This window comes from Podarcis vaucheri, assembly GCF_965113315.1.
Source record: "Podarcis vaucheri genome assembly, chromosome: 2".
NCBI classification, from domain to species: Eukaryota; Metazoa; Chordata; class Lepidosauria; order Squamata; family Lacertidae; genus Podarcis; species Podarcis vaucheri.
The window spans coordinates 95,851,933-95,873,030 of NC_138760.1; the positions used below are offsets into that span (position 1 = coordinate 95,851,933).

The window sequence follows — 21,098 nt, forward strand, 5'->3', positions numbered from 1 at the left end:
TGTGTGTCTTTTCATGCTTCTCATTTACACATAGGAAAGAATGAAAAAACAAAACTATAAACCCTCAGCATCTCAACTTTTTGAATGGATACATTTTGGTAAATGCTTCACATTTATTTTGCCATAATGAACAGCATTTTTTGTATGTCAGTAGATATAGTTTAACTTTTACAAAAAGCTGCTGCAGAGTTGCTGGTTTATTCCCCTCCCAAATATTTACATATAAAGTATACTGTATTTCTATCTGCATTTTTTGCTTAGTGTAACATGAAATCCTTTCTAAATGCAAATGATTCTTTTCTTTTTGTATTGTGCATACCAATAACATATCAGTTGAGGGTCAATGGGACCCTCCCCCCCCCCCACAAAATAGGTTTTACTGGAAATTAAAAACAACAACCAGGAATTGGGAAGAAGCTCTGTTATGACTGCTGAGCCTTCTTTCCATGGGTGTGCTTGCTGAAAATGTTTTTTGCTGGAGTTTCCTCCTTACACCCCCCCTCCCCGAACATCTTTATTGAAAGTTAAAAAGTGCCTAAGCTTGGCTTCTGATATTGGAGACATTAATAGTTTCCCTTTTTTATTGTTAAATTTGCATCCTTCCCTTTCTCCCAGGGTGGAAGGATAGAGCTGTATCTTGTCAGCATACTGATGACACTGCGCTCCAAATTCCTGGATGGCAGCTTCATAGAGATGTTGAAAAGCTTGGGCTCCACCACTCAGGAGCCATGGGGATGAGCAGTTGTCTCTTAGTACTCCTTCCTGGTAGCGACCCTTCACGTCTCATGCTCTCTAAAGCAAACACACCTGTGATTTCAGTCCACTCTACAAATCCAGAATCAGGAAAGGTTCTGGATCATGTAGAATTGTGTGCATGTGAAAGATTCAGACATTGGCACACACAGACACCCGGGTGGCACCATCTTTCTTTCTGTTGTTAACCATGATCTGAGCGTGTAGATGAAGCTGGAGGGTATGGTACTGTGTGAGAGACCAATAAAATTATTAGCATGCTGAGAATTCCCAGAATACTTTGGTAACTACACCCCCTTTTTTATCACAAGGGTTGCTTTCACCCTGTGTGCATCACACACAACAATAGGCGTGGTCAGAAGTAGGTGTGACCACCCCAAAATCTCACAGATACTTGATACACACATGGGACATGCTCCCCTTTTTTCAGATCAGTTGAAGAGTGGAGCTGCTGCCCACTTCCTCATCAAATAATTCATCTGATGACCAGAAAGGGGAAAACTTCCATCCCTATCAGGGCACAGGAGTAGGGGGAGAGGTTTAAACATCTTCACCTACCCTAGTGTTGAATCCATTCTGCCTGCCCCCCCCCCATTTTTCTACTGCTGGGATGGGTCAGGGGGGAAATATAGCTGAGGAGTGGGACCAGTGGTTAGCTCTATACTGTTGTCAGATGACCAAAGTATATAAGGATTTAAAATAAAATAAAATTGCACCCCACTTTTCCCTTCCACAGCAGGGTCACTCAAAGCAACTACAAAAGCAACAAGGATCTAATGGTTAGAACACAAATCAACAGTACTGAAAAAAGTTGTGTTGGTTTGTGGTTTAATGGTAGGATTATTATTGTGCATTAGGGTGCAGGGCAAAGAATGACGTCATCTCTTTCGTCTTACTGTATCCACCACTGCAGTAGGAAATTGGATAATGGAAATCAGTTTACACTTTCAGAAATGATGGATCTGCTCAGGATCCATATTTACTGAAAACCTGTTTCTCCCTGTTGTTCCCCTTCATGTAAATATTTAAATGGCTGAGGCAGGTTGCTGAACGTGTGTGATTCATGGAGAAAATAATGAATCCTTCGGGGAATATGTGGGTAGTGTTTACTGAGGCATGTCTTTATGGGTCTGGAACACCTATGGAAATGCATACAGTTTGCCCCTGGATAAATGACTCAATAGCTTCTTTGACGTTAAAGAATCTATTTCAGAGCAGAGCATCCTGGGAAAGCTTGTAGACTGCTATTTAATACAGAGGCACTAAAAATGGAGAAAATTGGCTATCAATCATCCTGTTTAAAAATGTAGAGAATGGCTACAACCCAGATATAATACATTGGCCACTCACATTTCTTCTTCCCATTACTTCTGGTTCGAAATACATATTTAGTCTGAGCAGGAGAAATTGATAACACATACGAGCAGCAATTAAGAACATCAACCCACTGAAATCGGAGGCCAGCATAGCAGTGAAAGATTATTATTATATTATATTATATTATATTATATTAAACATGAGAACGTAAAAAACATCCTCTTGGATCAGCCAGTGGCTCATCCAGGCCAGCATTCTGTTCTCACGGTGGTTAACCAGATACCTGTAGGGAACCCTCAAGCAGGATTCAAGCACAAAAGCACTCTCCCCTTCTGTGGTCTCCAGCAACTGGTATTTGCATTGCTACCTCCAGCTGTGAAGGCAGAGCACAGCCATCATGGCTAGTAGCTGTTGATAGCCTTCTCCATGAATTTGTTCAGTCGTCTCTCAAAGCCATCTAGGTGAGTGGCCATTACTGCCTCTTGTGTGAGCAAGTTGCATCGCATCATGAAGTTGCACGAAGAAGTACTTTCTTCTATCTAGCCTGAATCTTCCAATCTTCAGCTTCACTGGCTGTCCATGTTATAGTGCCATGGATAATTTTATCCTTTTTGAGGTAAGGTGGCCAGAACTGTACACAGTTTTTCCACGTTTAAGCGCCCTGTATATTTGTATAATGGCATTATGATACCAAGTTTTATTTCCCATTGCTTTCCTAATGATCCCTAGCATGGAATTTGCCTTTCTCACGGCTTCCGCACACTGAGTCAACATTTTCATCAAGCTATTTACTACCACCCCAGAGTCTCTTTCCTGATCACTCACTGCCAGTTCACAACCCATGAGTATATATGCAAAAATTAAGATTTTATTTGCCCCTACATCCATCACTTTACACTTGTTTACATTGAATTGCATTTGCCATCTTACCTCCCATTCACACTCTATGTTTTAACAACCCTGAAAACTTTAGTATCAGCAAATTTGGCCACCTCACTGCTCACCCCAACTCTTGATCAAAAGTATAAGCCACAATACCGATCCTTGGCAGACCACACCTTCTACATCTCTACATTGGGAGAGCTATCCATTTATTCCTACTCTTTGCTTTCTGCAATGTAACCAATTCCTGATCCACAGTTGTGCTGTGATTTTTCTGAATACTCAAGAAGCAGAGTCCAGGTTTGCAGGATCTAGTTTGCTATTTACTAGAAGCTTCACACTGACCCACCAGAGCCTATGCAAAATAATGGCTCTGGGTGTTGTTGATGGATCCAGTTACAAACTATACCCATAAAGAAGGATGACATATCAGGGACCCAACAAGATCAGGGTAACAATGTTGTTGCTGTTGTTAAATAATTGAGAGTCAGAAACTTTTGCTGATATGTTGCAAAACATCAATCAGTCTAATGGTGGATGGCAATTTCTGTCTTTCCCCCACTCATTCCTGGCCTAAACCATGGATAATTTGGTGCCATCACTGGTAGTTGGAAAGAAGATAATAACGTTTATAGTCATGCCCACTTTTTGAAATATTTCCTACCTGCAGTGGAATCTCTTTGTTACACCAAAATGCTATGGAATATATATTTGCACAATGAAGGCGTCTTCATTTATTGCTTTGTATAACTTGAAACCTACTCACATGATCCATGGTTAATATAGTGTTGTCATATATTGTTACATTATATATTGTTTTCACACTTACCTCAGTGTTGACAAGTTTCAGTGGCAGCATTTACACTGCTTTGATCTCTTTAGTAGGACAGATCACTGGAGATTTACAATGTTTTTATAACGTTTATTTACAAAAAGACAATTTGAGCATAGGTGGAGGTAGACAGTGCAGCACTCCTGCCGAGTAGCAGATCCACTGCTTCATCAGATCTCCAGAAAGGCAGAGAGCCACCCATAGATGCTCTTAACTTTGCAAATCTCAAAGCTCCTTGCCTCCTTCCATCTCAGTTTTTTGCTAACTGTAGTGTTCTTCTTGTTCTTTTTTGCAAAAACACCTTCATTCGAGGAGGCTCAGAAAAGGTATGTTGCCTTCCTTTCCTCCTGTCAGAACATTCAAGAACTGTTTCCAGAAGCCATATTTTAACAATTAGCTCCCAGAACAACACATTCCATTACCATTAAGGAACACCAGCCAGTAATTCTGGCCCAAACATTATTTGCCTAAGCTTCAAGCTGTGATCCAGGATGGCTTCAAGTCAAACCCATAATAATTTTCTGATTCACAGTAATCAGATGGCAATCCTATATGCTTCCTCCATCCACCTTAAGATGAAAAAGTCTGCATGCAATGCTATAAGTTGGACACAACTTGTCAAACTTTCCTAGACCCCCAAATATATATTTTTAGAAAACCTATATTTAATTTCTATAACCCAGTGTTCTGTGTAACTCAGAAGTTTGGGGAAGCACCATGGCTCATTGGTAGAGCATCTTTGCATGCAGAATGTGGTTCCAGGTAAAATCCCTGGTATCTCCAGGTATGGCTGGGAGACAATCCTGACTGAAATGCTGGAGCGCTGCTGTCAATCAGTGGAGATGATACTGAGATAGATGGACCAGTGATCTGACTCAGTAAATAAAAGGCAGTGTCCAATGTTACTAAACGTCCAAAATAGAATGCATTATGTGTTCATGTGCTCTGTGCTTACTGTATCAACAGACTGGATCAAGTATAATACAGAAGCTTGATCTATAATTCCTAATCATAGTTAATTACCTTGTTGCTTGTAATACTGTGAAGAAATCAGGAAAGGAGTACACTTTTTCACAAATTTACCAAGTATAGGGGAAGCAAAACTATATTTTCAATAAAAAAATAAACAAAAAATAAACAAAAGCCATTGGACATTTTTCAATTCTTTTCTGAAATGACATTTGAAAACGAATGGGAAATTGCAGGTGTTAACCCTTGTACTCTTTGCTTTTACATTGCTCACATTCCTTATGAATGGGTTACTTAAAAGTCTTGTTTTCCAAGATCGTTACTCCTATCCAGCTATCCCTTAGAGCAGGGATGGGGAAGCTGATGCTGCCCGGATGTTGCTGGACTACTTTGACTATTGTCCATGCTGGCTGAGCCTGATGGGAGTTGGAGATCACCAAACTCTGAAGGGCACCAGGATTACCCATCCATGCCTTAAATGCTTTAGAAGTCCCATACCTACCACAGACTCACACAATTCAGTGAAGTGGCAGCTCTCAGTCTGAATGCAGATTTACCATAAAGAAGTGAATGGCAATGCCTACACAGGCAGACATTGTTTTTCAACATTGCAGCGCACCCTGGATAGATCTGTGATGCATAATTTTAGGATATGGTGATTTTCCATATATCCATGTATATTGTATGTATATTTCACTGAGGTATGGCTCCCATTCAGGTATGGCTTTTGAAAAAGTTCTTGAGTGCCCTCTCTTCCCCTTAAAATAACAGCATCAAGATCCAGTCAAAATTGGAACATGAAGGTTTTCATCCATAGCATTCTGTTGTGGGCTAATGCCTCCCGGCTGTCACATTTTGTTTTGATGCTGATTACCTTCATCAGTATAATTTATCAAGTTGTCTGGATAAAAAGGGACGATAAATACTTTGGAATCTAATCTTCAAATTAGACAGAAAATATTGCTGCATTGCCTGAAGGTAGCATGCAGGTGTGCCATCTCATCTGTCGAGAAAGAGAATCTAAATGAATCACCTGTCTTGACCTGTATGAGTCACCCTATTCTTTTTCTTTCATCCTATAGAAAACTTGTTGCGTGATCCTTGGAGGTCTTTTTGAATCATGCCAAGTTGAATTTGGCCTCATTTTCATTGCAGTCATACTGTGAAGGGATGAAGTTAACTTAGATCCAACATCTGGCAACCTTCTTATACACAGACTGACCATGGAAAGCAAAATTACACACATGCAGTCACTAGTGTGGTTGTAGCCTGTTGCTTTCTCAATTGCTTTTGACCAGTACTCAAGATTGCTGGGAATCCCAAGTAAAGGAAAACCTCTTGGCAATCTCATTAGTTGTGGGCAATAATTAATACTTCCTATCTTTATAAGCTACTGTACAGCGAGCCCTGTGTTCATTTGGAATATTTAGAGTGACCATACCCTAAAGTGGTTGCCTGTTTTCCAACTTACCCTTACATTTGCTGTGTATATACAATTTATATTCCAGTCACAAATAGACCCAATCTGTGCACTTCACCTTGGTCAAGAATAGTCTTCTGTTCAGCAAGCAGCCAATTCTGGAATCCATTCCTCTGTCACACAAACACAGGGAACGTGCTTTTTCTTGCGACTTCTTGCCTGTTTCGTCTCTATCTCAGCAAAGACTAGCCACCTTGATATAACCTTGAAAGAGAAGTGGGGTCCCAACTAGAAAATAGCATTTTTACAGTAAATAAAGAAAAGTTAACCAAAATGTTTTATTGATACATTCTTAGACAATATCACAGGTTTGAGAGTATGGAAAGAGGGGAGTTCTGCGGCAAAGATTGTTCTCACTAAATTGGCACATAAGCAGCAAGATTAACGAAATTACTTATTACAAACAGTATAAAACATACATGCTTTTTCCCTTAAAAGTCTTTTTTTTTTTGTTTAAATCACACTGGTCAGTCAATAGTGGGGCATTAACAAAGAAAAAAAATCTTTTCAAGACATGTAAAAGCCGTTTTCTTTCTTTCAAATACCATAAGAATTATTGAAATTATTGCAAAATAGTTATATACCGTAATGAAAAGAACAAAATAGAAACACAAATACAAATATCCAACATAAATTATTAACATGTACTGTAAAATACATTACTGGCATGCATTCCAAATATCAAGACGACCTCTATCAAAATTCAGCAATCCGTTCTGCTTTCTCTGTTGCCATCAGAATTATGAAAGGCAGAGAATGGAGGTGGAGGTGGAAGAAAGGGGCGGGGACAGAGTGAGGGGCTTGCTTGGTCAGCACAGTTTTTGGTCTTAAGTATCTTTTTTCTCCCTTTTGTTTTAATTAAAAAAATAACATATATGAATTGCAGTGGTACAGTAATAATCATACAAGTCATGTACATAAATTCTTTTAAATCTCAGGGTTTTTGTCGTTTTTGTTTTAGTGTGCTAAAGTTAGAAAGAGCAGGGCTTGCATGATAACTGTGCATTCAAAACCAACGGTGAACCTCTGAAACGACATGAATGGCAATATGCAAAAATCCCTCACAAACTGTACAGAAAGTTCAAAAACTTGCAGTTTGGAAGTACATAGAAAGACAAAAATAGCCCCTTGAAAGTCACCATGGCCAATTGCAGTTCACCCGGGAGAAGCTGGTCGGAGCTCATAGGTCATACCTCCCATACAATGAAGAAAAGGTCCAACATCACAGCCCAGTGGCAGTGCCAGTGACTTATTAAGCCAAGAATAAGTTAAGGATATTTTCATAGAGCAGCTGTTCAGAATACTTGGATCCTCCATAATAACTGCCTGGCCTTTCAACGTCTCCAGCAGTGCATACGCTGCAGTTTCAGGAACAGGCCTACACGAGGTTAGGTGACTGAATGGATGAAATTCTCCATCCTCCCATGGCTCCGTCTGATGCAGCTGACTAGATAACCAGATTGTTATAACTGACATACTTCTTTTTTGCAGCAGGGCCTGTGGAAGAAAAGGGCGAGAGAAGACCAATCAGCAATACAAGAACCTGCTGAATCTTCTGCCATGGTCTGTTGGTAGATACCAACATTTGGGAGCTGGCATTCTATGGTGAGAGAAGAGGGAGGCAGAGAGGCACAGGCATGCATGCAGGTACATAAAAATTACCAGCCCGTAAACATTATTACTAGTCCATCTTCCTAGGCGTACCAATGTAAGTCATTTCTCGTACGTGATCAGCTTGCAAGTAGTCCACTATTGTACCATATTTTCCCCGTTTGGAGAATATATATATATATATATATCCATTGCAAACCAAATCTTGCACAGCAGTTTACATGTGGCTGCATAATGTGCACACACATAAGGTGGATTTTGCCTAACAAGTCCCATCAGCAGAAGCCCTGCACAAGGACTTGCGCAATGGGGCTTTGCCTCCTCTTCTTCCCCTGTGCCCTCCGCCCGGGGTATGTATGTCAGGAGATTCCAAAAAACCAGCATGTGGGAAAGGGAGAGGCCGGGTCATTCTCTCTGGCAAGTTGAAATTCTTGCGCTGGCAGAATGTTTGATACCACGTTAGATTGAGTTCATCCAACAGGGTTGAATCCAGCAAAGTCATTTCACGAGTGGAATGACGTCTCCTTCCCACTGTGCCCTCCCACTCGCCTCAGATCGGCTTCTAAAGGCTTGGGAAGGCCCCAGAGCCCCTACTGACACAGAAGTAACTGTGGGGCTATTTGGACGCCTGCCGGTAATTTTATTTTACGGCTAAACCTGAAATACTTCTGTTTGGGTAGCCACCATTCACATCAGACAAAATCAATTTTCATCTCAAAGTAACAGCCTCAATTATTGTCATCAGTGGCAAATTGCTAAATGGCAATTGGTTGTATATAAATATACGAAGGGTGAATAGCACGCTTGTGTTTATTATTAACATTACATGTGTTAACCTGTAAGTCTGTAAGTATGCTTACAGCTGCACCGTTCAGAAAGAGCAGGGAGTAATTCGATCCACTAGGAACTTCTCCTTAACAACCCCACTGAAATAAATGGTGGCTATGCTCTGGCATAAGTTTAATTCATTCACAGTGTTTGTGGAGGACCAGCTGCCAGTGGATTGTGCCTGTTGTTATTGGGGAGCGTGGGGGGGAATCAGCTGTAACTTTCTAAGCATCTGCTGCTGCAAAATGCCATCAATCTAATCAGAGAGGAGCACCTGGTAAACAAGACCCAGACAGTAATAATGGCAATAACATTAGATGCCCTCATATATACACACAAAATGGCCAGATTGCAAACTGACTTTGGGTTTTGGATCTTTCCAACAGTTATTGATATGAAATGAAAGGCTTCATATCAGAATTCTCAGTTCTGCAGCACACAGGGATTGTGTAGTGATGGTACTGAAGAACAATAACCCTAAAATGTTTAAGTGAAAAAGGACCACAGAAAAGTAAGGTTATAAAAGTGTTTTCAGAATAAAATAAAGATGTAATTAATAGCAGTGGATGACTTTTTTAAAAAAAAATCTTTATTAAAGATTTTCATGGTTTACAAAGGACACACCTTCTGACATTTTATATAGCTTTCAGTTCACAGTTCTGAGAAAGCTTTGCAATCATTAATGAATTCACCTTCTTGTCACAACAATGGAGCAAACGTCCAACTCATTCAGAACTTGAGCCTGACCAAGCCTGTTACAGTCTACCAAATAGGGATTGTTGAATGCTAGGTGTGTGGCAGACTCCTAATTTTGCCGCCTGCAGAAATGGAAATCCACAGTTGGGCAACCAGTTGGCACAAAATAGTGGGCAAGATTTTGAGTTCTCCAGGCTGGGCCTTGTGTAAAGCAGGGGACACATTTTTAAAAAGTGACAAATTGGCCTGATGTTGTAGCCATCAGATTTGCATCTAGACTCAATCTCAAAAGTGGAGCCTTCCTTTGTCTCTTCAGGGTGCTCTTTAGGGAATTTACCATTTGAGGATCCCATTCACTCCAGCTGATTTGGTTTCAGCTGACTTCAGAAGCAGCTCACCTGATGGGACACAGCCACAATGTTTCTTTCCTGGCAGCAACGCTACCACTTACTGAGAGAGGAGGGTTGAGACAACACAGTGGTGGCACAGTGGAGGCACACTAGTTAATCCGGTGCTCTCGCTGGTGTGTCCACACTGCACTGACTTCTCTGCTGCCTCATCCCCTCCTGGTCAGAAGGAACAATACGTACGCTGGGAATCTAGAGTTGCCACTGCCCCACTGGGCAATCCACTTCTGATGGGCTTTTTTTAATTTTTAGAACTCTTCCTAAAATCAATATTCAGCTTTGCCAATATAAAAACTCTCTGCCTTCGTGTTTTTGAAAATCTGGGTCAGCCATTGCTTCTTTGTCCCAGAATTCTAGATGTAACCTGAAACCTGTGACATCTAAGAGAGATTATCCTTATCCCTACATGGGTTGTATTCATTGAAATTCTACTCATTGAAAGTCTTACAAGACGCACTGAAATTAACAAGCCTCAGCTAGTCATGCCCATTTACCTCAATGGATCTACTCTGAGTAGGAATAGCACTGAACACCACCCCATGTCTCGATGTAGACATTACGGCTGTTCTGGAGAACGTGAAAGCTTGCTCATTATTTTGTGACATTTCGGTTGGTCCTAATAAAGTGTAAAGGAATGAAGCTTTTCGGTCTTTTGTGTTGTATTCTTTGTTGAAAAGGGATAGCTTTTAGTTAGAGGCTTTTCTTCACAGGAGGGTCAAAAGCTCAGCCCAAGAAACTGAAGCTTAAGGGGGAAGTGAAACATTAACACAAAAGTGGTGAAGGAATCAAAGAAATTACAGGAAAGAGAACTTAATTCTCACACAAAATTCCACTGCCCTTCTGAATGGCCAAGAGACTGGGAGGAGAAGTGGAAATACAAAGTACATGAACTAAAATTAGCCAAAATAATTAATGAGTGTTGGGCTTGGAACACCACTGGACAAAGAGTGAAAATCTAAATTGGGGTGGGTGAGGGTGGGCAGGATGGAAAGCGCAGCAGTGGAACTAGAATCTGAGGAATAGAAACTTTTAATGTTTAGGTAGGGAAACAGACCACACAAGGTTTAAGAAGATGCATTTTTGTGGTGTTGTTTGAGTATTCCTGATCAAAAATAAAACAAAACTGTTTAAGTTGCTGCTTTACAAACATTTACTAAAAGCTAAGCTTGTTTTTAAAAACGAAGATCATGGCCACTGGGACCATCACCTCCTGGCAAATAGAAGGGGAAGAAATGGAGGCAGTGAGAGATTTTACTTTCTTGGGCTCCATGATCACTGCAGATGGTGACAGCAGTCATGAAATTAAAAGAAGCCTGCTTCTTGGGAGAAAAGCAATGAAAAACCTAGACAGCATCCTAAAAAGCAGAGACATCACCTTGACAACAAAGGTCCGTATAGTTAAAGCCATGTTTTCCCAGTAGTGATGTATGGAAGTGAGAGCTGGACCATAAAGAAGGCTGATCGCCAAAGAATTGATGCTTTTGAATTCTGGTGCTGGAGGAGACTCTTGAGAGTCCCATGGACTGCAAGAAGATCAAATGTATCAATTCTTAAGGAAATCAGCCCTGAGTGCTCACTAGAAGGACAGATCCTGAAGCTGAGGCTCCAATACTTTGGCCACCTCATGAGAAGAAAAGACTCCCTGGAAAAGACCCTGATGTTGGGAAAGATGGAGGATACAAGGAGAAGGGGACGACAGAGGACGAGATGGTTGGATAGTGTTCTCGAAGCTACCAGCATGAGTTTGACCGAACTGCGGGAGACAGTGGAAGACAGAAGTGCCTGGCATGCTCTGGTCCATGGGGTCACGAAGAGCCAGACACAACTAAATGACTAAACAACAACAACAACAAACTTGTTTTTATTTAACATAAGATTGGCCATGCTCGATGAGCCCAGTGGCCCACTTTGTCCTAAGCATCCTGTTCTCACAAAGGCAAACCAAATGCTCACGGCAAGCCAGCAAGCAGCACCTGAGTGCAATAGCCCTCTCCCCCCACTGTGGTTTCCTACAGCTGGTATTCAGAAACATACAGCCTCTTGCTTTGGGGGATATAAATCCACAGCTTCATTGTGCCTCTATTTCCCCTCAATGCCCCCCCGAACTGTGCTGAATAATAATAATAATAATAATAATAATAATAATAATAATAATAATAATAATAATTGTCAGGGGTTCAGGAGCAGAGGCACAGGAAAGGGAGGAAACAGAGAGCGAGGGGGAGGAATCCAAAGGAAATATGAGCGATGACAGCGGCCCGAGATCTCTGAGTCTTTCCAGTGAATCGGAAGATTCACAGAAAGGAGCGCCAGTGGTCAGAGCAAGGGGGGCGCCTAGGGGGACACCCCAGGAGGAAGGGACCAGAGGGGACTCAGAGAGCAGCAGTTGGAAATCGGGGCCAGCTTCCCCACCAGAGCGCAGTAGGGAGGAGGGGTCCCAGGTATCGGGATCAGGCGGCTCGCCGCAAGTGGGAGGGCATGAGTCAGGATTGGCCACACCTCCATCGGGGAGCGAGGAAACGGTCAAGAGGAAGGTTGAAGGTTGGGCGCACGCGCCAAGTTCAAATGCACAGGAAGGCGGCACAGTAAGCAGCCCGGATAGGGAGCCAGGTCCTAAAGCCCGCCACAAAGAGGGAGAAGAGTCCGGGGGGTCAGCGTCAGAAGAGTCCAGGAAGGAAGAGACCACGGGGGGCAGAGGGACCCAGAGAAGGAAGGAAAGACGGAAGAGGTGGAGTAAGGCTAGAGTATTAAGTTGGTGTACAGGAGGCGGAGACTCAGACGGAGCTTCGCCGGTCTAGCTTCTAAGACGTAGAGCTGCGCGCTGCGGCTTGAAAATGGAAACTGTAACTCAATAAAGACTTTTGTACAGTGTTGCCGGCTAGCGTGGTCCTCTGTGAGCTGGGATCTGGAAGCAGCTCTAACAACAACAACAATAATAATAATAATAATAATAATAATAATAATAATAATAATAGATTTATATCCCACCCTCCCCAGCCGAAGCTGGCTCAGAGCGGCTAACAACAATAAAAGTAACACAGCATTCTAAAATCAATTCATTCTAAAATCATTTAGAATCAAATTAATGGCAACCATTGGGCTAGAGTTCTATGCAGATTACCAAAGGAGGGGGTCAGACTGTCCCTTGGCCAAAGGCCTGGTGGAATAGCTCTGTCTTGCAGGCCCTGTAGAAAGATGTCAAGTTGTGCAGGGTCCTAGTCTCTTGTGACAGAGTGTTCCACCAGATCGGGGCCACAGCCAAAGAAGCCCTGGCCCTGGTTGAGGCCAGCCTAACCTCCCTGTGGCCCAGGATCTCCAAGATGTTTTTGTTTGAAGACTGTAAGGTCCTCCGTGGGACATGCCAGGAGAGGCGGTCCCATAGGTACGAGGGCCCTAGGCAATAGAGTGCAGACTCCCCAAGCAGCTAGAGAGGGACCAGGGTGGGAAGCAGACTCTGTTTGGCAGCAGCCTATAATAATTCCGGGGGGAGGGGGAGGCGCAGGTAACTCTTATAGAAAAAAAATGCAGTTTTCCAGCAAATTCCCCCATCTGTCTCAATAACTAACAACATAAAAAGGTTTTTTCTGTGTATAAGATGCTCCCATGTATAAGACACCCCCTACTTTTGGAGACCCAAAAATTAGAAAATGGGCAAATGCACTATCCGTGTAGAAGACGCCCCCAGATTTTTTACCATATTTTAAAGTAAAAAAACCTAGTCTTATACACAGAAAAGTACAGTAATCTTTAGACTTCCACCAACATGCCTTCAGCTTGGGGAAAAAAGCAAACGAAAAAGTTTTCCTTTCCTACTGCTTCCCATTCTCTCCCTATCAACTTAGCTTTCCCATGCTTTTGAAGACTTGTGGAAGGATGTCTGCTGGATTTTGCTTTTAGACGGACTATTAAAAGATAACAAATAACAAATGCTGCGCTATAACCCAATCATCTTTGAAAATGATATCAACGTTGTATTCCTTCTTAACCGGATTTATTTTTGTTTTGTGATCACTGTTAGAGGGTGTATTAAATGCTATTTTCCAATGGCAGCGCAACATTATCAAATCAGAATCCAGTTGTAGCTTTTAATACTTCATGACTTCTTCTAATACAAAGGCAGGGTCTGAACCAAAGCGACACAAACGTTGGGGGGAAAGCTGCTTTTATTTCTCTACGCGGAATGCCTCCCATGCTTCAAAGAAAACCTAATTTGTACTGCAAGATGTAATACTTCACATGGCAGTTGACATGGCTTTAAAAAGATTCATTTACAGCTTGTCTTGAACTGTGGTAAACGGGGAAACAGGAGGCCCTGCTTCGGAACAAGAAGAAAATGGTCTGTGAGATTTGTAGTTAACTTTGGGGTAATTTGATTTCTGGTGCATTTGTTTATTTGCCTGTTCTACAGCTCCCATACAGAGAGAGCCAGGTAATTTACAACATCAAGGCATCTTAATGTTGTAGTATTTATTCATTTTGTCGTGGCAGTCGTAGGACTCCTCTAATCAGATTGTTTTAAAGTGCATATTAAATCCAGATGCTTTCAAGCTCCTCTAAGGAACTTCGGGCATACCAAGTGCACACAGCAACAAGATGATAAACATTTTGTTTTTCCAGTTAAATGACCACCAGAATAGAAGCTTGTTTAATAATGATGCTTTATAAAGAACTTATATGAGGCACTGAAGATTAAGAAATCCACGCTACAGCATAACCAAGTGCCCATGAGGACAGTGTTCTACAGAAGAATGCAAATGAAGCATTGGATGATGGATAATTTTTAGAGGGATTCTGCTATGCAGTCTAGCTAAAAAGGGCTATTAAAGAGTCAGTATATCTTAATAATGACCACTTGCATAGAAAACCAAAATGCTTCCCTTATTTAGCACAGGAGACCACAGGATTGTTTTCAGTACTGTAGGACAGATAGGAGCTTGTTCATTTGTCTGGTGGGCGTGATTTGAAAAGCTGCTTCTTAGGATGTAAACTTCTGGCCAGGGATCATGGAGTTGAGCATAACAAATGATTGGAACCAAGTGCCTTTATTATTATTCTTTTTAACATTAATTCCTAATTTACCCACCAGGATCTTAGCTAGGGAGACCTTGGGGTAGTTGGCCATCTGAAATATTCAAGGTTCCTTCCTTGAATATTCACATTTTCTTCTTTTTCAAGCTCATTTTACTTCTGTAGACATAGGGAATGCGCCAGACACAGCTGTTCACCACAGCCTCCTGTATTACAGCCGATGAAAGCATAGGTTGCTAGGATGACTGACAAGCACTTATTTTCACTTGATTTATTTGACTGCATTTGATACAAGGATTGCACTTGTTTTAGTGACTGCATTTGTTGCATAAACGGCTTAATTTCAAATACAGTTTGACTAGCTGTATTTGCAATTCTTCTGCCAGTCCCACCGCTCCCTAAACACATGGCTACAGCCAAATGATCACATTAAAAGTGCCTAGGGAATGAATAAAAGAGCTTGCTTCTGAAATATTATGAAATATGGCCTTGGGTTGTTGTTGTTGTTTTTAAAAAAGACACACCTGGAGAAGAATTCCTATGTATTATGTAGCCACCCTATATTTATTTAACTTGCATTGTGTTCATATCCATGTGGGACAGGAACATGGAAAAATATATGGATCCGAGGATAAGGTCAAGTTTTGGCTCTGTGCGGCAAGTCTGAAAATGTTGCCTGTGCTACTACGCGATGCATAGCAGCTACAAGCATGTATTATTAATAGCGATATAACTGCCATTCAGAAGCATTGCAGGACAGGAACAAATTGGTTTAAAACAAGTGTATTAACATTCCCTGACAGACTTCAAAGAGGTGAAATCACATTATTTTTATTTTATTCCGATTTCACAAGGTACAACCCCCAAATGTGGCAGAGCTCTTTATATGCACCTTGAGAATTGGCATCTAAGGTGTATAGGCCTAAATTGTCACTGCAAATAGGATCAAATTAAGCAGCTCTAGACACAGCCTGAAAAGCTGAAATGAACTGAAATGGCATGAAGGAAGGAAGAGTTGCAGGTTGCTTAGCAACTATTACCATTTCTCCGCATGAGATGAAGGCAGTTCAAACTTTGGAATTGTTGATATTGGTTTCTGGGAATGTGCAGGGAGCTTTTTAATTTCACCATGTCACAAAATAAGCTAGCTGCCATTGTTAGAGAAAGACTTGACATCTGAAATTTGGAGAGTGATCCGTTTTTCAACGGCAAGTAGGCCAAAAGAGGCAGTTAAGAATTTTAGGGCCTGCCTCTTAGCAGAACTGCTACATTTACTTTCCCAAGGTTATCAGAGCTGGGCATCCCTTTGAGATGACAGTGACTGGTGGCAATTCAGTGCTACTGGCAGAATGAGCTGGTATGTTGGAAATAAAACTATTGCAAAAGAGTCTATAAGACACACACACACACACACACACACACACACACACACACACAGCTGAGCCTGGAGCCTCGACTGCTTGTCTCATAGCCTTAACAGTATCATATTTTGCTCAGAGCTCTCATACATTTAGGGTGGGGGGGAGGAAGGATGAGACTCCAGCCTCAGTTTACTTTTGTACCCCCCTCACAGCAGGACCTTAAGCCATATCACTGGAAAACAAAATCCTGACAGAAACTGACACATTCTGCACAGGTCTTTGGAAACAGTTCAGAGCATGGCCACCAACGGTTGTATTAGCTAAATGAAATTAAGGATGAGACTGTTTTCAATACTGTGTAAACTCCAGGGTCATTTGGGGTATCACGTTAAAATGGCTTCACGTCTGTCACCGAAAGCTGAAGCACAGAAGGAAACACAACATCATTTCATGTCATCATTGCCTTTCATGTGCTGATGTACATCGGATCCCCCCTTTGATTCACTATTGCTTGTTGACAATCAGGTACTTTTAGACACGCTGATTTGAAATGGTTTTGCAGAGATAACATCAGAATCCACTTATATGCTGAACTGATCTTTGGCTTTTCAGAACTGAGCTTCTCCTAACAAATTCCAACTTTATAATTTGTTTGCTTTTTTCTACTTGCCCCTCCAGCACTGATGGATTCTCCTTGAAGGCAGAGCGCCTGCCTCAGAATTCAGAATAGCATACACAATATTCAACCCACTTTAAAGAGGCACCAGGTATTATTCCTTTTCATTTGTGGAGCAGAAATCAAAGATTCAAAGCTGTGAATCGCCACACTCCTATACATTCCTATACAAATCCCCCTGAGTACATTGGGGATTACTGCCAGGGAGGTAAGTGAATACTGAAATAAGTTTCTAAGGTTATCATGAATCTGGAGAGGGATGGGGTGGCAACATGTTGAGAACATGTTAACTAACATTGTGGGTGCTAGTTAACAAGCTGGCCTGTGCTTTAAATGGGGTCAAAGCTCAGAAACAATAAACCACAGTACTCAGATGGTCAGTTTTACAAGGTGTTATAAATTGTGCAAGACTAACTACTCACTTCTAAAGCTGAAAAATGCACAGGTAGGTTTCCTGGCTGAGAACAACTCTCAATTAGGCCATGACTCTGTGCCTTCAAATGAGGAACAATGCACAGTAATGCTAAGATCTGAGCAAATGGGCAAACAGGCACATCTGGGACACCTACTGTTGCCAAAGTTTCATATCTGGTTTTGTAGTTAAGCCTCCAGAACATGCATTGGTAGTTGTTGGTGATGTGACAAATAGAACAAATGGAACAAATGTCTCATATGTTTCTTTTTCTTAAGGATGGTACAGAAATTATGTTGATCCATTAAAATGACTTGTGTCGAGTATCTATCCAGGAGACACAAACCTCAAATATAAACAGTCATACCTCGAGTTGAATGTGCTTCCGGTTGAGTGAGTTCGAGTTGCGTTCCGCGGCAACCCAGAAGTAATGGAGCGCGTTACATCCGGGTTTCGCCGCTCGTGCATGCACAGATGCTCAAAATGACGTCATGCGCGGAAGCGGCGAAACGCGACACGCACACGCGCAGACGAGCCGTCATGTCTTGCGTTCCGTTCAGGATGCGAACGGGGCTCCGGAAGGGATCCTGTTCGCATCCTGAGGTACCACTATAAAAACAAAATGCGATTTCAAAATCCTTAGAGAGCCAATTTAAGGCATCCATCAATATATTTCTACATTTAGAGTCAATGGGTGGTATCGAATTGGTGGCCTTGTGCAACCAGAATAGATTTGGGGGCAGGGCAGGCACTGCCAGAGGAATCTCCAAACATTTCCTACCTTCTTCCTCTTCCATGACCCGATATCTCTGCTTGTGGAATAATGTTAAGGACATTAACTGGATATTCAGTATCTTTGTTTGCATATACACATGGTTATATGCTGGTCATTTTACATTTATGTGTTTGCTTCTTTAAAATATTTCATGACTGAGTCATGGTTGAATGCTACCATGAGACTCTCTCATTGTTAGCTTTCTTATAAATGCACATTATTTACAATCCTTAAACAAACTCACTGGGCTAGCAATAGAAGTAAATTATCAAAAAACTGTGTGAGCCTGTTACCCATAGAACTGGTAAAATACTATCACACAAAACGATGCCTGAACCATAAGTAACAATTATAGATGTTCACCATAATAATTTTCTTTAACCTTGGCTGCCTGCAAGAGCAGTTTGAAGTAGCAGTCATCAGATTACAATATTTCCAAATGTTCTACTGCAGTATATTTATTATTGCACATTGCATTGCACAATGTGATGGTATAAGTAGGTGCCTTATCTAAATTAGAGCTAGTTAATTATATGGATAGGGACGCGGGTGGCGCTGTGGGTTAAACCACAGAACCTAGGACTTGTCGATCAAAAGGTCGGCAGTTTGAATCCCCGCGACGGGGTGAGCTCCCGTTGCTTGGTCCCTACTCCTGCCAACCTAGCAGTTTGAAAGCACGTCAAAGTGCAAGTAGATAAATAGGTACCACTCCAGTGGGAAGGTAAACAGTGTTTCCGTGCGCTGCTCTAGTTCACCAGAAGCGTCTTAAGTCATGCTGGCCACATGACCCGGAAGCTGTACGCCGGCTCCCTCGGCCAATAAAGTGAGATGAGCGCTGCAACCCCACAGTTGCTCATGACTGGACCTAATGGTCAGGGGTCCCTTTACCTTTACCTTAATTATATGGATGCTTCAATATTCACAAGAAGCCAGAAAGTTGCACTGAGTAACCAAAAAGCATTCAAACTCTGGAGATGTGAATGGTATAATGGTATAATCCTGAACTGGATCAAAACAAAGTGAGATGAGTCTGACTGCAAATGATCTGAGGATTATTATTATTTAATTACATTTTTGTATTTAATTGTATTTAATTACATTTTTATTTTATTACATTATTGTAGGTACTTAAGGAGATACACAGACATAAGTGGGCAATCACTTGATGGCTTCTAAATTGCACGGTAAGACTTCAAAAGCAGTGCATGAAGAGGGGTTCTGGATTCCATCTACCCACACAGCATTGCTTTCAATGGGATACATGTTTGAATGTGTATCCACAGTCTGGCAACTTGTACCAATAGCTGTGTGTTGCTGTTTTAGTTATTTTCAGTTTATATGAGCTATTTTCAAATATTTTGGAATCCTTTGAGATGTCTTGCATCATTAGATCATTAGATCATATTTGCTGTCGTTTCTCCCCCAGACAACTAGTCAATTTGTTCACTTGTTTTTAGAAGCTGTTCTTGCAAAGCTCACCAAGAGCACGATCCTTGAAGCAAGGCATTTTGACTTACGTCAATGCAAACCCAGCAGAAATACATCTGTTATGCATCTTCCTCCTGAAAAGGATGCTTTAATTGTAGTGTTCAAAAAGAATAGTTTGCCCCTGTTGTTTTAATGGAACCCAGAGCAGAACACAGCTGCTTAGTTCTGCTCCAGCTACCATTCTAAAGCCTTAAATCTGCAGTACTGTCATGTATCCTTCAACTACACCTACAGCTGGTACTGCTGTTTCTTTTAATGAGACTTAACATGGTTCAATTCCTTATGCACAAGGTTGTGTAGCACATATGTCCTGGCCCCACAACAGTGTAACTACACAGAGGATGAGGCTAGACTCCTCTTGTGCAAGAAGGCCAGTCCTCTGCCAATATTCAGGAAGAACAGCAGCCCATTGGATCCAATCATAATTCTAAGCATTAAGCTTTATTATCAGACAGGAAGTTGTAATCTAATTAGCGCTCTTTGCACATCAAGACATAAGATTGCATCAAGTGCATGTCCTTGGTTTAGTTCTATTATTTTAATGATGCGCTAATTGTCCTGTTGTGGGCAGTCCAGAGCTTATGGTATCATCACTGTACTGTTTCTGAGACAATGGGTTAAATGACAAAGGCTGACAGACCACAACCCTCTAAAAGAGTTCATTCAGTTGAAACAGGTTTGAAATTATCGTATTTTTCGTTCTATAGGACGCACTTTTTCCCCTCCAAAAATTAAGGGGAAACGTGTGTGCGTCCTGTGGAGCAAATGCGATAGCAACGCGAAGCCTCTGAAGCACAGAGGGAGCGCTCCCTCCGTGCTCCGGAGGCTTCACGTTGCTTTCGCGCACCGACCCCTCTAGCTCTCCAGGCTTCAGGGATAGCCGCCTGAAGCCTTCGGAGCGCAGCGTGAGTTCCCGCTGCGCTCTGCAGGCTTCGGGTTCCTTCTGCTGAAGCTGGGAGAGCAGAGAGGGAGAGCTGCACAGCGCTCCTTCAGCCAAGCGGGAGGAGAAATGGAAGGCGCTCCGTTTCTCCTGCCGCTTCGCTGAAGGGGCACTGAGCAGAGAGGGGGAGAATTATTTTTTCTTGTTCTCCCCCTCTAAAACTAGGTGTGTCTTATGGTTGGGTGCGTCCTATAGAGCGAAAAATACGGTAAATAATTTAGGCATAGTGAAAATAACTGATCTAAACAGTGAGCCCAGAATGGGAACTAAGGACTTAATGGAAGCCAAAGAAGTACTCAGTACAATACACTGATATGACTTCATCAAGGGATGTGCCACATAAAACCCTCTTTGAAACTAGTATGAATAGATCTGGTGAAAACAAGGAGAAAAATCACACAAAACAAAAAATGTGCCATGTTGTCATAGTAACCAGTATTGCAAGAAATAATGTTCTGAAGCAAAAAGCAAACAAGCTAAAAAGAAAAACAACCCCCCCAACCATTTCTAACACAATCAATGGAAAATAAGAGGTGTTGAGGTTGTTAATATTTTGACAGACTACAATAAGCAAACATTTACAGACAACTGCATGTCTTCTTTTTGAAGTAGTAAGCACTTGGCTGTTGATGCCCCTTTCATA

At 41.8% G+C, this 21,098-nt stretch overlaps 1 protein-coding gene and 2 long non-coding RNA genes across 5 annotated transcripts in view; 2 read left to right on the plus strand and 1 right to left on the minus strand.

Annotated features, from left to right (window-relative positions):
* The window catches only part of LOC309525412, a 43,201-nt gene extending 24,778 nt beyond the window's left edge, over positions 1 to 18,423 (plus strand). The window contains exons 2-3 of the long non-coding RNA XR_014216246.1: positions 7,725 to 9,183; positions 16,843 to 18,423. This is a non-coding gene — a long non-coding RNA (uncharacterized lncRNA). The remainder of the gene's footprint in view (positions 1 to 7,724; positions 9,184 to 16,842) is intronic.
* Positions 1 to 21,098, plus strand: part of LOC309525497 — a 602,601-nt gene that overhangs the window by 369,440 nt on the left and 212,063 nt on the right. The gene's annotated exons all lie outside the window — the stretch shown is intronic.
* GRM7 (glutamate metabotropic receptor 7) overlaps positions 6,488 to 21,098 on the minus strand; it is a 435,430-nt gene continuing 420,819 nt past the window's right edge. For all 3 annotated transcript variants that reach the window (XM_082209416.1, XM_082209414.1, XM_082209415.1), the window contains one exon: positions 6,488 to 7,730. Coding sequence is in view for 1 of the 3 variants with exons in the window: in XM_082209415.1 (XP_082065541.1) it covers positions 7,681 to 7,730 (50 nt within the window). In the remaining 2 variants the exon portion in view is untranslated. The remainder of the gene's footprint in view (positions 7,731 to 21,098) is intronic.